The sequence below is a fragment of the Urocitellus parryii genome, chromosome 1 (assembly GCF_045843805.1).
Source record: "Urocitellus parryii isolate mUroPar1 chromosome 1, mUroPar1.hap1, whole genome shotgun sequence".
NCBI classification, from domain to species: Eukaryota; Metazoa; Chordata; class Mammalia; order Rodentia; family Sciuridae; genus Urocitellus; species Urocitellus parryii.
Genome location: NC_135531.1, coordinates 89,814,769 through 89,831,749, shown reverse-complemented (window position 1 = coordinate 89,831,749; position 16,981 = coordinate 89,814,769). Strand labels below are relative to the sequence as shown.

At 35.2% G+C, this 16,981-nt stretch overlaps 1 protein-coding gene across 1 annotated transcript in view; it reads right to left on the bottom strand.

Annotated features, from left to right (window-relative positions):
• Nucleotides 1-16,981, bottom strand: part of Man2a1 (mannosidase alpha class 2A member 1) — a 163,187-nt gene that overhangs the window by 100,835 nt on the left and 45,371 nt on the right. Inside the window, exon 5 of the mRNA XM_026391315.2 lies at nt 3,328-3,455. Within this exon, the coding sequence (XP_026247100.2) occupies nt 3,328-3,455 (128 nt within the window). The remainder of the gene's footprint in view (nt 1-3,327; nt 3,456-16,981) is intronic.

Genomic DNA, 16,981 nt, shown 5'->3' with positions numbered 1-16,981 from the left:
TGCAAGTTCAAGGACAGCATCAGCAATTTAGCAAGGCTAAGGCTTTAAGCAACTTAGTAAGACCCTGACCCAAAATTTAAAATAAAGAAAGGGCTGGGGATGAGGCTCAGTGGTAAAGCTCCTCTGGATTTAACCCTAATATCCCCCACCAATTTTCCCCCCCTAGGCATAGTAGTGCCTGCCTACAATTCCAACTACTCAGAAAGCTAAGGCAGGAGGATCATTTGTGCAAAGGGGTTTGAGATTAGCCTGAGCAACATAGAAAGACCCCATCTCAAAACAAAACAAAACAAAACACACCAGGATGACTGCAATTTTTAAAAAGGCAGTAACTGATGCGTTTGAAGATAATGGAGAAAGGAGAACCTTCTATTATTGGTGGAAAAGTAAAATGATGCAGCCATTTTTGAAAGAGTGTCACTACCTTAAAATGCTAAACATAGAGTTCCCATATGTCTACTTCCATTTATATATCCAAGAGATATGAAAACACATGTATACTTTTACACAAATGTGTATCGCAGTATTAATCATAGTGATCAATAAGGAGAAGCAGACCAAGTATCCATCAACTGAAGAATGGATAAACTAAAGTGGTAACACAACAAAGTATTATAGAACCATATAAAAGAAATAAGCACTGATACAGGCTACAACATGAGGGAGCTTTCAAAACATGCCAAGAAGCCAGACACAAAAAGTTACGTATTGTATGCTTCTATTTATGTGAAATGTCCAGAACAGTCAAATTCACAGTCAGCCCTCTGTATCCATGGGTAACACATCTGTGGATTCTACCCATCATGGATCAAAAATATTTTAGAAAAAAAATTATATCTATACTGAACATGTATAAACTTTTTTTCTAGTCATTATTCCTATAAAAATTATTGACATAGCATTTACATTGTATTGAGAATTAGAAGTTAATTCAGAGATAGTTTAAAGTATAGGGGAAGAAACTCATGCAAAGGTTATATGCCATTTTATTTAAGAGACTTGTGTTTTTGTATCTGTGAGGAGTTCTAGAACCAATCTCCCACAGACATTAAAGGGGGACTATCTTCAAAAGAGTGGATTAGTGGTAACTTGGACAGGAAAAAAAAGAAACTAGAAAGATGATGGGTATAATGTTTCTTCCGGGGATACTGAAAAGTTCTAAAAATAAGGATCAGGGTCATGGTTACATAACTCTGAACATACCAAAAATCACTGAACTGTGTACTTTAAATAGGTGAGTTTTATGGCCTATAAAACATATCTCAATAAAGTTGTAGGGAAAGAACTGAACTCAACAAAAGAAACTAGATCCAAAAGAGTATACACTATTTGAGTTCATACATGAGTTATTTAACAAGCAAAACTCTGCAGTGATAGAAATCAAAGAGCAGGTAAATGCAGGGGAAAGATGAAGACATGAGAGAACATTGCTGGGATAATTTTTGAAAAGTGTATCAAATGGGTATATACACTTGTCAAAATTCACTGAAGGTCATATTTAAGATTTATATATTATACTTCATACAAATTATACTTCAATAAACGCTAAATATAAAGAAAAAAATCTGCAACTGAGGTTTATAAAGTGAATATTCTTGGCTTATGACATAGTTCAGTATTTAAGTAAAGAGACCATTGGGTATAGAGGATCTCTAAGACCACCCCTAGGGTTTAGAGATTTGTTAAGAAAACTTACAGGTCTCAGCATACTGTCCTACTCAGAACTATGATTTACTACAGAGAAAGAATAAAGAATAAAACCAACAGAAGGAAAAGGCACATGGAGCAGAATCCAGAGGAAACCTGACACGGCTTCTAACAGTCCTCTCCCACGTTGATGCACATAGAATGTGTTTAAATCTTCCAGCACCAAATTGTGACAAAAATGTTATCAACCAAGAAAACTCATTAGACACTCAGTATCCATTTCCACCAGGAGATGGTCACTTAAGCACCCTCTGCCTAGGACAGTAAGATTCCAGACACCCAGAAGGAAATAATGTTTAGCATACAGTGCATAGTTTGCGTTTGAAACCAGTGAGCCACTCTTACTGTTCAGGAAATCCATGTCCCCAGTGAACGCCAAGGACCAACCAGTCAAACAAGGTCTAAAATACTAGATATTAGTCTTAGAACTGCTATTTTAGCTGTTTTTTCATGGGTATACCATCTGCAATTTATTCTCAAAGGTTCTAATGATAATAACCACAATAATACTGAGAATAATCATATGAAGAAAAACAAAACAAAGGTGTCAAAATGATAATCTCTGAATCTGCATGAAGAAGCAGTTCTTTGCAACATTTTCACAACTTTTGTTTAAATGTGAAAATGTCAAGATACAAAGTAAAAAATAGTTACTAGGGCAAAGGATTTTATACATTGTAGGGGGAAAAATTTCTAAATAACAAAGTATCTAGAAATAATTTCAGTAAAAAACATCTACGCTTACTATAAATAAAACTAAAAAATTACACTGAGCAATAGAAATATTTGAAGAGTCACATATCATGTTATAAAATGGAAATATTAGATTTCAAAAAGATTTTAATTAATCCTAAATTTTTATGAGATATAGTGGACATCTGACATTATCAGTCCAGTATCCTCTGTATCATTTCTTGTAGTAGATTTTTTCCTAACTAGAACTATTCCATGAAGGACCTCTGCCCCCAGGTCCTCACCATAAAATGACTATGCCTCAGGGATTCTAGCTCCTATACCTCTAGACACAGTAACTGGTTCAGGAATAAGCCCCTGATCCAAGTTGGACCAATCAGATAAAAGTTGAAAAGAAAATTACTTTTCCTAGTTACTAGCTTGAAAAATGAGTCTCAGGTACCTAGGGTCATCTTACATAACCATGCAGTAAAAGTCAGGAGAAGACCAAAGCACAAACAGGCAGTCCCAAAGAGATGGTACACAAACAACATAATTCTTGAATTCCCAGATCCAGTCTTACCTGAAGCTACTATTTCTCAAATTCTGATTGACATTATTAATATCTTTATTGCTTTGGTGTAAGATAATAATAGGTTTTTGCCTCTTATGATCAAATCTTAATAAACAAAAAATCTAAAAATAACAAAATTAATACATAAAATAACATATATACAAAGTAGAGTACACTAAACAATTATATACTATGGTATAGGTATAGACCTGTATACAATATAACTACACCAAGAAATATTATAAATTAATGAAGGATAAATCATTCAACAATTATCATTACTATTAAAAAAATAAAATGAAGCTTCATCTCACAGTACCCCAATTTCATTGCTCCAAATAGCCCAAATGAAAGCAGAAAACACTAACACATACCTAGATGTTTTTCCAGCCATTGATGTCCTTCAATTAGCTGGTCAATTAAGGCAAAATAATGTGAAGTAGCTTCATCAGGCATAACCCAGCCACCTGTTACAACTTCAAACTGACCTGTTTGCAGAAACCTAGGGAGATAATAAGACATTAACAAATATAAGTTCAAATAAAAAAATAAAAGTAGAATAAACATTGTAAAACAGGCTTCAAGTGTAGCCAGAATTTATTCTGTGAAAAAAAAAATTTACACCAATGAATGAATTCAACTTTAGGGTTCTAGTGATAAAGCTTCCCTAGTAAAATGTCTTAGCTAACCATCCCTTCCCTAGGCAAGGTCATGCAGATCACTTTGGAGGCTCCTTTCCCAAAGGGTATAATTTCCCACACAGCTGCAAAGACTCTTAATCTCAGGAGCCACATATAATTTATTTCTGAATCCTACAAAGCATCTAGCAAGGTGCTTTACTCAGAGTACATACTTGATGAGTATTAACTGTAGGGCTATTTTAAGGATAGAATTTATTTCCATATACCTATACCAAAAAAATAATATTTATCATAGTACTTATGACACTGAGAAGTTAATGAAGCAAACTTCTCAAAAATAAGAATTAGCCAGGTATGGTGGCACATGCCTGTAATCCCAGCAGACAGGGAGGCTGAGACAGGAGGATCAAAAATTCAAATCCAGCCGTAGCAATGGCAAGACACTTAAGCAATTCAGTGAGGCCCTGTCTCTAAATAAAATACAAAATGGAGCTGAGGATGTGGCTCAGTGGTTGAGTGCCTCTTGAGTTCAATCCCCAGTACCACCACCCCCCAAAAAATGAATTAAAGCACTTTGCTCTAGATTTAGTCTGAATGTAAATTATATCATTTATTTTTCCTTATTGAATATAAAGCTCAAACATTAACATTATTTGTCTACTGACCTTTGCCATAATACCATACAGGTTAAAGATCCCTAGCCTTTGTAAAATTGAATTGTTATAAGAAAATAAGTTTTTCTGAGAAGGAAAAAAACTATTAAAATTTTTTTGAAAAGTGCCAAAGCATAAAATTAATAATTTAAGCAAATATCTTAAGTGTCACACACAGTTTGCAATAAAGTGGTTTGGACAATGATAAAATTTCAGGATGAAGCAAGTATATATCTCCACTGGATGCACACACTGACAGTGAAATACCAAGCCAAATTTATTCAAAGCACACCAAAAGCACAAAAAATACGTATCAGAAGCCCAACATTAACACAACATTTGATTTCTAAACATATGCAGGATCACTTAACCAGTGACAGAGTGGATAATGGATACAGTTTCTAGAAGTATAAAAATAAGTTATATCTAAAAATTCCTTCCTTAAAATACAAATAAGTGAGTTAAATTTACATTGTCATGGGGATCATTAACTAATTATTTCACTTGAAGAATATAATGACTCATTATAGCATCTAAAGGAACCCAAATGTCTGACGACATTCAGAATCTGAGACAAACATCAAAAACTTAGAAAAAAAAAAGCTGGAAAATTCTATAAATTACATTTCTTTAAGAACACAACTAAATCCAAGACTACTGTGTCTCACCCACCCTTACTGCCTTTGCTCATAATTAGCTCTTTTATGTATCATAATGGTGATTGCCTGATTTAACCACACTCTAGAGGCCATGGACCTAACTAAACCTTTATACCTTATGAGAACACTGGTAACCTGAGATGTCAGGACAGTTTAGGATTTAATATGACCATGAAATGTGGAATCTCAACTTCATTATTTTATAAGTTTACCAAAAATAAATTCTTTGCTGATCTAGAAGAGAAAATAACTATAGATTAAGAAAAAAAATTTTTAAAATGGGAAAATAAATCACCCTAAAGATGGAATTTTTTTTTTTTACCTATATCAACTTTGCTACCTAGCTCCTGTCCTATAGTCACAAATGGTTTCCTAAGAACAGTCAATTGAATACAGAATAAAATTATATTCTGCAACTAATTTTCCCAGCTTTGCTTGTGAACACTCCATCCCTTCTCCTTCCCCATGATGCCTGAGATGCTTTGATGGTATGTCATGTGGTTAAAGACAAAATATCTAAGATATTTTCCATTACTTTCTTCTCTATCCTTCCTCAGCTAGCTGGTTCCAACTGCCTTCATGTCTCAACTCAAATATATATACTCAGAGAAGTCTCTGTAAGCACCCAGGCTAAATCAATACTTCCACAGTATTCCCAAATGACTATCATTACATCAAGGCTTATATCACAAATCAAAGTTACCTGTTCATTTACATGCCTTCTCTCTTCTCTTCACTCATATTCTCCGTTAAAACCTAAGTCTAAAGAACAAGGACTACACATGCTGTTTGGTTCACATCTGCATGCCTCCTAAGCAATCAATGAATGAGACTCTCAGTTTAATATTGGTAGTTACATAATATTTATGTATGTATGTGTGTGTGTGTATATATATATATATATATATATATATATATATATATATATGTATATGCCAAGCTCACAGATACATGAAACATAAATTAGAAAAGGAAGTGTCAGTTAGCATGAACTTTCAATAATCTAGGCATGAGGTGAGATGCTCTATAATTCGATAGTGGAAAGAAATATGGAAGAGAAAGAAGACAATGGAGTCATTTTATGAAAAAAATATCAAGAGAAATTAGGGAAGGATTGGAGCTAAAGAAAAGGAGGATTACAACAAATATGACTTGGGGTTCCAATGACAAGTGTCTAAGGGAGCAGTGGAATTAATAAACAAGACAGTGATGTAGAGTTGACAAGGGGACTCACTTTGGAATGATGAATATAAATTTGATCAAGATTACTGATAATAGGGGGACATCCAAAAGGAACTACTTCAATAGAAAACCAAGCTTATGGGAATAGGAAGCACAGTAAAACAAAGCAAACGTCACTTTCCTACATTCATATATGAATACACCACCCATGAAACAACACATCATGTACAACCACAAGAATGGGATCCTAATTAGAATAAGTTATATTCCATGCATATATAATATGTCAAAAAAAATTTAAAAAGAAAAAAAGAAAAGTAAGCTTAGGAAAAGGGGCCATATAAATTTAAGTTAGGGGGCTGGGGTTGTGGTTCAGTAGTAAGTAGAACACTTGCCTAGCAGGTGTGAGATACTGTCTTCCATTGAGAAAAATCTTCTCAATATAGCCATCAAATTTGTGGGGGAAAATGGATTATTATAGGTTCTCTGATGTTTTTTTTTCCAAATATGCTCATAAGAAAAAGTTAATATATTATGTCATGGAAGCCAAGGGACTTTCCTTTTAGAATAGCTTGCCACTACATGTTTTTAAGAAAAATTGCATGAGTAGGTCAAAATAGGTAGAAATAAGGTCACAATAACAGGCCAAAAGAGCATAGCTTTTAGTGTTTTCTCAGCACAGACTCTCCCTAATCAGAAAAAAAAAAAAACCAATGGGAAGCAAAACAACATTATTTTAAATATGAAGCAACAGCCTATGTAATGTGACACAGGAATAATAAGGTTATTGAGTAATACCTCTTTAACTGAACTGCCTATTTTTCCCAATGTATGACCCTCTAAACCATCGATAAGCATGGTTTAAAAAAGAAAAAAAGAAAGATTATAAACCAGAAGATTCTTACAGGCAGTGAAGTTTGGTTTGGTATAAAATATTTATTGTGTAAGACAAAAACACTTGCCATGTGATCATTCAATATCAAAGACAAAAGCAGAAATCTGTAAGCACACAAATTTGTCCTGTACTCCAGACCCTATGTGATAAGCACTTCAGCATCTGAAGGATAAAAGAACAACAAATAGTACCCGCCCCCCCCAAAAAAGGAAAGTTATTGACCTAATTATTGAGAAACATAGCAATGACCATCATCATTTAATAATAGCCACAAAAATTAGAACAGAATATCTTGTAGAAACAACATATAAGGAAATACTTCTAAAAATAAAAGCAATAACAGAAAAGTTATGTAAGCATATAAAAAATACCACTTAAAATCACTACTGTTAGTGATAAGACAAAAATTAAGACAGATTATAACTGCATTTTCAAGACTTTAATAATTTAAATAAAAGTAATAGGAAATAGCTATATCCAACAAAAAAAAAATGGCAGGGGCTGGGATTACTGGGGATTTAACCTAGGGACAATTTAACACTGAGCTACATTCCCAGCCCTATTTATTTTTTGTATGTTATGACAAGGTCTGAATAAGTTATTTAGGGCCTTGTTAAATTGCAGAGACTGGCCTCAAATTTGCCATTTTCTTGTCTTAGCCTCCTGGGCACAACACCATCCCCAGCCAGAAAATTTTACTTAGAACAAATACAGGCATTTCAAAATATTTTTATTCACTTGATGTTCAAAAATCAAATAAATGAACCAATTCTAAAAAAGGCAGAGGAAAATATATCCAAAACCTCATGCCCCTCCCATAAGGTCTATTGCTCTGTTTCTATCAACACACTAATTTCTGGCAAACAATTTTTACATATACACTTCAAGATATTTCCTAATAAATAGGAGATTCAGAGGCAAAGGTGGAAAAGGAAACAAAGGAAACACAGCCCATGGATGTAGCAAAATTCAGAAACTTAGGCATTCTGAAAGTTAACAACACTGGTGTTTCACTTTTTTAAGGTACTGACTTGATTTGTAACTAATTAATGTAATTCTGTGTTTCTATTTCAATGCTAGGGAATTTGATATAAAAAGCTTAAGGAAGGAAGTAACTGATCAAAATTAAGCTGAGCATTTCTGTCACTGCTCATTTTGCCTAGGATGCAGAATTTACACTTAAGAATACTGGAGAACACAAGAAGCAGTAAATCATTTTCTGAAAATGTCACTTCTCCCCCTATGTAGACTCATCAGCCATTTGGATTGTGGTGACACACAGGAGGACACACTCAAAGAGCCTTTCTCCCTAATGATGAAATAGTTACAGACAACTTAGTAGCAAACAATGCATCACCTAATAAGCTTCAAAGAAGCACAAATTAATTCCAAATGAGACAATGAGTTGAATCTGTAATCACACATTTGGGGAAATATGAAATAATACAAGATGACAAACAGAGTTTTATTCATAAATTTAAAAATTAATTAAAAACTCAAAAAGATAGAGGCTCTCAAAGAGTCAATGCATACCCTAAAGACAGTTGCTAATCAGATTTTCTTTTTTGAGGTACCAGGAATTGAACTTTGAGGCACTTGGCCACTGAGCCACATCCCCACCCTTATTTTGTATTTAATTTAGAGAGAGAGTCTCACTGAGTTGCTGAGCACCTCACTTATTTCTGCTAATCAGATTATGGAGAGTATCTGTAAGAGAGTAAAAATAAGATTTTTATTTTAAAACTCCTCATAATTGTAGAAACTTGTATTTTTGAATATTGATGCCTATTAAAGGTTTCGGGTATGAGGAAAAGAAGACAATGAGTTACATCTCATTATTTCTTCCTAATTTTACTTCAGATCTAGCCATTCTTTCAGCTCTCAGTGCATGCTCTCAATCTGCCTAAAACATTTTCCCTTCTAGTACTTGCTTATTTGCACTTATGAATCCACTGCTGACTACCACATCCCACCCAAACGTCACGTAATTTCATAGCATTCATAACAAAAGTGAATTATACATTTGTACTTTGTACTTTTTCCTCCAACAGACTATAAGCTCCATGAGCACAGCAATCACATCTGTTTCAAGCACCATTTACTCAGTGTTCCTATTTATATAAAAGTGTAAGAAAAGGGTACCAAAAATGCAAAAGAAAAACAAAGTATATGAAGCAGATATTTCAGAAATAAGTGGCTCCTAAAAATGAAAAGAAATTTAACCTCACTAAGGAAATGAAAGTTGAAAACTCAATAAGATGCCACTTTTCACCTATCAGATTAGAAAGATGAAAAAGTTGTATAACATACTGTAATGCCAAGGTTGAAAAGAAATAGATATTCTTAAGTATTGCTAACAATCTTAAATTGTAAAATGCAAAGATACTTTTCCAGGTTCTCTCAAAAAAAGTCAGAAAATATTTAAAGGTTTTAAAAAATGAAAGTACTATATATACTAAAGATAAAAATACACTCTATGCATGAGCAAGAGATCAGAAATAAAACTATATGGTAATCAATTGGAAGTAAATAAATTAAGTCCCATTCATTAAATAGACTTTATAAAAGGTTCTCCAAGAAATATGTTTAAAATTCATGGTACAATACCCATTAGGATAGCTATTATTTAAAAAACAGCAAACAAGTAGAAATAAAGAAAAAAATCTGCACATTGCTTGTGAGAACATAAAATGGTACAGCCACTGTGGAAAACAGTACAGGGCTTCCTCAAAAATTTAAATGTAGAATCACCATATGATCTAGCAATCCTACTCTGAGGTACATACACAAAAGGACTAGACAAAATGTGGTCCCTACATACCATGAAATGTCATGTAGCCTTAGGGAAGAAAGAAGTTCTGATGCAAGCTGTAACAGATGAACCTTGAAGACATTGTGCAAGTAAACCAGGCAAACATGGAAGGACAAAAATTGCATAATACCTATTTATGAGATACCTAGAATAATCATATACAGAGAAACAGAAAGTAGAATGGCGGTTGTCAGCAACTGGCAATGTGAGCAGAGAGAAATGGGAATTACTATATAATGGATACAAACTTGGTTTGAGATTATGAAAAATTACTAGAAATGGAGGGTGGTGATGGGTAGACAACAGAATTGTAGACTTAAAAATCTTAAAAGGGTACCTTTTATATTATGCATTTTTGCCACAATAAAAAACAAAGAGCCACTCAAAAAAGCACAGTGCAATGTGCCTTATCATCTGTATAATATACGTATGCATATGTATGTCTATAAACATATGTGCATATTCAACTCTTTACCTGTACACAAAATAAATGCATCTAGTCAACTAGCTCCAGTAAGAAGAGATAAAGGACAAGGAGACAGAAATGGCTGAGTACTTTATCTTTCATTGTATACTCTTCCTATATATTTGGGCTTATATTTTAAAAAAATTTAAAATGTTTCTAAACTTTAAAAGCTATATCCTGATTTATCCTAAGCACTGGAAACAAAACTGTAGCTTGAAAATGGCCATAATATTTAAGAATATTCCTCAGATGGTTCAATGAATAATTTCTGCAAAGTTTTAATAGGGGATGCAGTCTAATTTAAATACCTCAATGTATAATAAATATGAATTCATTCAAAAAATGTTCATTCATGCCTTCAGTAGAGGAATGGATAAACAAAATGTGGTATACATACACAATGGAATATTATTTGGCTATAAAAGAGAATAAAATTATGGCATGTTCAGGTAAATGGATGGAGTTAGAGAATATAATGCTAAGTTAAGTTGGCCAATCCCAAAAAAACAAACGCCAAATGTTTTCTCTGACATAAGGGGACTGATTCATAATGGGGTTTGGGGGCAGGGTAGGAGGATTAAATGAACTCTAGATAGGGCAAGGGGGTGGGAAAGGAAGGGAGGGGACATGAGGGTAGAAAAGATGGTGGAATGAGAAAGACTTCATTATCCTATGTACATGTATAAAGAAATAAATGGTGTGACAATATTTTGTGTACAATAAGAGATATGTAAAATTGTGAACCATATCTGTAATAATATGAATTGTAATGTATTCTGCTGTCACATATAAGAAATTAGAATAAAAATGAATAAATTTAAAAAATGTTCACTCAAAATAAATTGGGGAAACATGTAAGAAGCTACAGAATAAAATTTTAAAACTCATTCTTAACAACTTACTAAACATGCACACAGGGTTATGGTTGGCACAGTTTACCATGAATGGGGACATATATCATGTTCATGGGTGTACTATATTCTCTGAGGTATTTTAAAATGTGATCTAACAACATGTAATATGAATGTTCACTCATGAATTTTGACAACTATAATCACCTCTCAAAATAATACACAGAATATTTCCATTAACTCATGAGTTTTCCTTTGCCTCTTTCCAAACTATGTCCATCTACTGCTCCCCCAAAACATACAATTCTGACATTGTTATTTCTATCACAATAGACAGTTTAGTCTGCTCTCAGATTTCATTAAGTGGAATCATGCAACATTTACTCTTCTGTGTCTGGCTTTTTTTTTTCATTTAATATGTTTGTAAGATTCATCCATATTATAATATATTTGAGTAATTCATTATCTTTCATTGCTATGTAGTATTCCATTGTATGCCACATTTTTTTAACCCATCATTTTGTTGATGGACATTTGAATTATTTCCAGTTTTGAACTTCTATGAAAAATTATTCTACAAAAATATCTATACGTGGCTGGGTTGTGGCTCAGTGATAGAACACTTGCCTAGCACATGTGAGGCACTGGGTTTGATCCTCAGCACTACATAAAAATAGATATATAAAATAAAGAGATTGTATTAATCTACAAATAAAAATAAAAAATACATAAAAAAGAAAGTCATCCATTATATGTTCCCATGAGCAGTAAGAGTGTATATTCTTTGCTATCATCAGTAGATTTTTTATTTCAACCATTCTAAAGGGGTCAAAGACAGTACCTCATAGAAGTTTTCATTTGTATCTCCCTGACGGCCACACATTACCCAGTCTCTACACACACATCTGGGTCCTGCTGTTGCAGACTAATAAACTTCAGGGCTTTGGGTATGCAATGCCTCTGGGCTAATCCCTGGCCTGTAACCACAACTCTCTTCAGGTAACCTGGAATTTCTTCCCTCCCTCTGACACCCCTTTCTTTGTCATCCTTCAGGTTTCTACTTGAATACCACTTGCTTCCAAAACCCCCTTCTTGCTCCATAGAAGAAAACATTCTATTGTAATCCTGTGCTTAATTACATATCTTGCCTGTTCTTCCCTGAGGGATGGGATCAGGTCAGTCTTGCTCACCTGTTATTGCTGAATGCATGGTGGAGCAAATGAGAGAAGGCTTTGGAGATAAAGGAATATTTCAGCTGAGTCTCTGGAAATTAAAAGGACTAACATTATGCAGTTCATAAAAAGGTGAAAAAAAAACACAAAAGAACACATGGGCAAATTCCTAAACAGCATAAAACAGCATGTGTACAAGGAACCCACATGGGTGGCTCAGTATTCATCCTATGGAAGAGGAGGCAGGAAGTGACTGGAAACAAAGGTGGATAAGTAGGAGGGCTCTCAATAAAAAGTCAGTTTGTGTCAGTCAGAGAAGATTAGTCTGCAACTTTTGACACCAAAGTATAATTGCAACGTAAGTGCATAGAAAAAACATCATCAAACTCAAATATATTGAAAAACCCAATGGTGAAATGAATGGAGGATACTCCGAAATGGCACACCTAGACTCAGGGAGATCATCTGGTAGTCTTTCCAACAGAAAGAACAAGAAGGCTGGGGTTGTGGCTCAGTGGTAGAATGCTTACCTAGCATGTGTGAGGCACTGGGTTCGATGCACATAAAAATAAACAAATAAATAAAGGTATTGTGTACATCTACAACAAAAAAGAAAAAAAGAACAAGAGCAACAGGGTGAAAATGAGGGGTCAGGGCCCAGAGTTACTACAGAGGTGAAACTGGCAAGGTTCAAGTACTGACTGGATGTGGAAAAATGGCAGGTCAAAAGGCAGAGGATCATAGGAGTTAGGAGCACCAATCCTGCAGCAAGGGTACCTGGCTCTGGTTCTAATTCCATGTCAGCTAGGTAACTTTTAGTTTTGTTCTTTAACTTCAATGCCTCAGTTTTCCCAACAGGAGAATAAGGATAATAAAGGAACTTAAAGTGAATGCAAGGGGATTGACTAAATAAATATATAAATGCTTGGAACATGTCTTGGGTTCATAGCACACACTCAAATGTTAGCTCCTACCAGTACATTAACCAGGGAAAAAGAAAGAAGTCTAGGTTGGAGTTTTAGATCTGGAAGTAGCCTGAATGCTAAGTAATTTAAATAATAATGTGGACAAGCATGCAAAATGAAGAGAATGGGGAGGGGGGTTACCCCACAGGCAAGAGCAGGACACTTAACAAATGAGGAGAAAAGAAAATCAGAGCAAGATATTTTAGACCATGGTACATTGCTATGATCCCTCTGATGAAATGTTAAGTACCTTTAGGCTGTAAACTCAATCCAACTCTGTATTGAGTCTGAACTTCATAAGACACACTAACTTCTCATTGCTTTGTAAATTTTATAACAGCCTTTGGTTAAATACCATAAAATCTGACCTGTATAAAACATATAATAAATTAGTCTGTATAAGAATATTAACAGTCCATTTTTTTTCAGGAAAATACAAAATATACATAGGAGAAGTTAACTCAAGTATTTCCCTAATTCCAAAAAATAAAGATAGTTGAGAGGACTGAGTGAAAAGTTCACTTACATATGAACCTGGCTTAAAAAGACACAAGAGGATGGTTAGAGATTAGATGGATAAAAAGTCTGCATTCTTAGAAACAAAATGAAAGGCAGAAATGTGGTGAAGATACAAAGTCTACTAAGTAATGGATACAACTGGAGCTTATTTCACATCAAAATGTGACAGAAAAAAGCTGGTCAAGATTTCTGAGAACATGCAAAGTGTTCTAGGTTCCAACCATTCCGTGGGTTTCTGCAACAACTACTAGCATCAAGGGCAGAAGCAAATGTAATGTAAAAACTGTTTCAGTATCTCAGAGCCCAGAGAGAAACAAATGTGAAATATGGTGGATGTTAGTCAAAGGAAATGCTAAGGGTAATGTTGTAGCAGCTTGACTCTGAGGTCACATTTTGATGTATTATGAACATTATGCAGTATTTTAACTGCATTTAGCCAAAAATATCCAAATATGAAGTCTAAAAAGTAAATAAAACAAGCATACACGGAAAATGTGCTGATTACTTCATGAAAGGCAGTTTCTTTTAAATCCACCTCAATGTGTTACAAACAGGGGCCATGACTGTAATTGATTAAATTATTTTGAGCCACCAAAAAAAAAAAAAATAGAACTAGAAAAGCTAGATGTTGTTTGCATGGATCTCTCTTTAGTTAACTAGATTTTCATTTTTAAAGGCTTATAAAGCTAAATACTGCTGCCACATGAGGGAAGAATCAAACAAGTCATTGCTAGAATAGATTATGGAGATCACTTGAGTTATGTTTTTGTTATGTTCCCACAATCAATTGGTATTCTTCAGGGACAGCGAAAGCTTAGGTAGAACTCTGCTGGAATTACAAATTCAGCTCTGCAATAGCTAGTTTGCAAATTCAGGTACAGATATTTAATCCATAGCTCATCCTCAAAAAGGGAAAAACAAGCCATTGTATAAGCAATACACTAGTTGTCAAAAAAAAATTCTATTTGTAATGCCCCTTAGAACAAGCTAAGAACTTTAATTAAGGGGAGCAAATACAAAATACAAACATCTAATAAGTTTACCCCAGTATTTATACATGTTGCCTACATTTAGGTAACTAACTCTAAGAATGTTTTGTTCAAGTAAGAAAAACAACTGCTATTATCCTAGTTGCACAGATAAATGTAATAAATGAACAAAAGTGAATGATTATATCTAGAACAGAGAGAACTTTAAGCAAATCTTAACAACAACAAAAAAAGCTCAATGTCCTAGTGTAGCTATAAAATAAACTTTTATTCAAAAAAAATGGTGCACACCCTACCCCTCTATCCCCCACAAATCTTACCATCCTCTATCCTTAGCATCCTATTGAATCATATGAGGAACTGCCATTTTTGTGCATCAAAAGTGGTCAAATATTGGCAATTGTATACAGTTGTAAGTATACATTTTACCTAAGTAAAATGGACAACAAAAACAGAAGAATAAAAAGAGAGAAACCTGCACTCAGGTAGAATCAAGAGAAGTGAAATAGGACAGAGGAGGCTGGACACCAAGGAATAGCAGGAAGCGGGGTTTATTGGCGGCAGCTGGGTTCAAAAGGGGGGCTTTTTGCCTCCATTAAATCACCCCTATAAACCCTGAGTTCTGAAAGTTTTAGAACTTTATACCCAGTATGTAAGGGGAGGGGGCTCAGAGCCTCACAATCTGAGGAAGTTTACATAAAAGCAACTTTTTTCACTGTTCTGGGCACCCAATTCAGGCCAAGGACACTCTGTGAAAATCAGTGTCTGGGAAAGGGAGTGTTCCCCTCTCCTTTCTTTTTTTTTTTTAGTTGTAGATGGACACAATATCTTTATTTATTTTTATGTGGTGCTGAGGATTGAACCCAGTGCCCCACAAATGTGAGATGGGCATCCTACCACTGAGCTATAGCCCCAATCCATCCCCCTCCTCTTTTTCCCCACCACCTGGCTCCAAAGGACATGGCTATAGTCAATCCTTTGAGATGCAAAAGCCTCTGTGTAGGTTCCAGACCAAGGCTGGAGGCCTTGAGTCCCTCACTCTGTCTCTGCAAAGGTATCCTCCACCTGAAAACTCTGTTGTAAAAATTCTTGTTGATAGTCTTAAGAACAACTATGCTAAACAGAATTTTTGAGGGTCTCTGGGGAAGTTTATTTATGGCAGGGGTCTTCTGGGTGGGGGTTTCTGGCCTCCCTCAGAAGGAGAACATCCACATGTCCTAAAATTGGCAGCATTTCTGACAATGCAGGTGGAACTGTACAGAATTCAGCAAGAACTGACCCATAGCTGCCCAGTATGAAAATCAGTATGGAATCTCAAGTCATAAATGGAGAAGATTCTGAGATTTTGGCTACAGCCCCTGGTTTGGAGAACCAACTGCAGAGGCAAAGCTCACTAACCATAGTTCTTACCAGGCAGCTCCCTGATGCAGCCTTGCTGGAAGGAAGCCAAGCATAGCCTCCTCCTATCAAACATAGCAGCCAGAAAGCCTAGTTTCCTGACGGGACTTGTTGGCCTCTATGAAGAACAATCTTCACACCTCCTACCTAACGTACAGGCCAAATCAAAAGAGAGCTTAGATGCAGAAAGTCAGCACCAGGCATAGCAGTTTCACCAAAGAAAGATATTAATGGATAGGACATTCCTTCTCCAGATCTTCTCACAGCTCCAGTTCATCTCTTCCCCTCCCCCAATCCTATTTAATAACCTTGGGCACCTTCCCCAACTGCTAGATGCAGGAAGTTCATGTACTCCTCCAGGAACTAGTTCTCCAACAAGGAAACTAAGGAGGAATGTATCAGCTAATTGTTTCATTTGCAAGAAACACTAACTGGAAAGAAAATGTACTGGGGGATGTTACTGGGCACCAAGAATCGAGGGAAAGGCTAAAAGTCCAGGATCAACAAAGGGCTGGAGCAAAGTGAGATCATATGGCAGGGGCAAAAGGAACCAGGTCAAAGAACAAGAGTCTCATAAATGTCAGGTGCTATGAGAAAGGGACTGCAAACTTCTCTTCATGCCTGCTCCCCTCCTTTCCATCTGTCAGCCCTCACTTCACTCTGTACAGATGAAAATCCTGGGAATTAATATGCAGATTAACTGTGTGTAGGTCACAGCTGATTTGTCTGATTTCAGGGCAGGAAGATGGAGGATCTGACCTCTCTGCATGAAAAACCATTTTCAAAAGGAAACTAGTGGAGTGAATGCCAATCTACCAGTAATAAC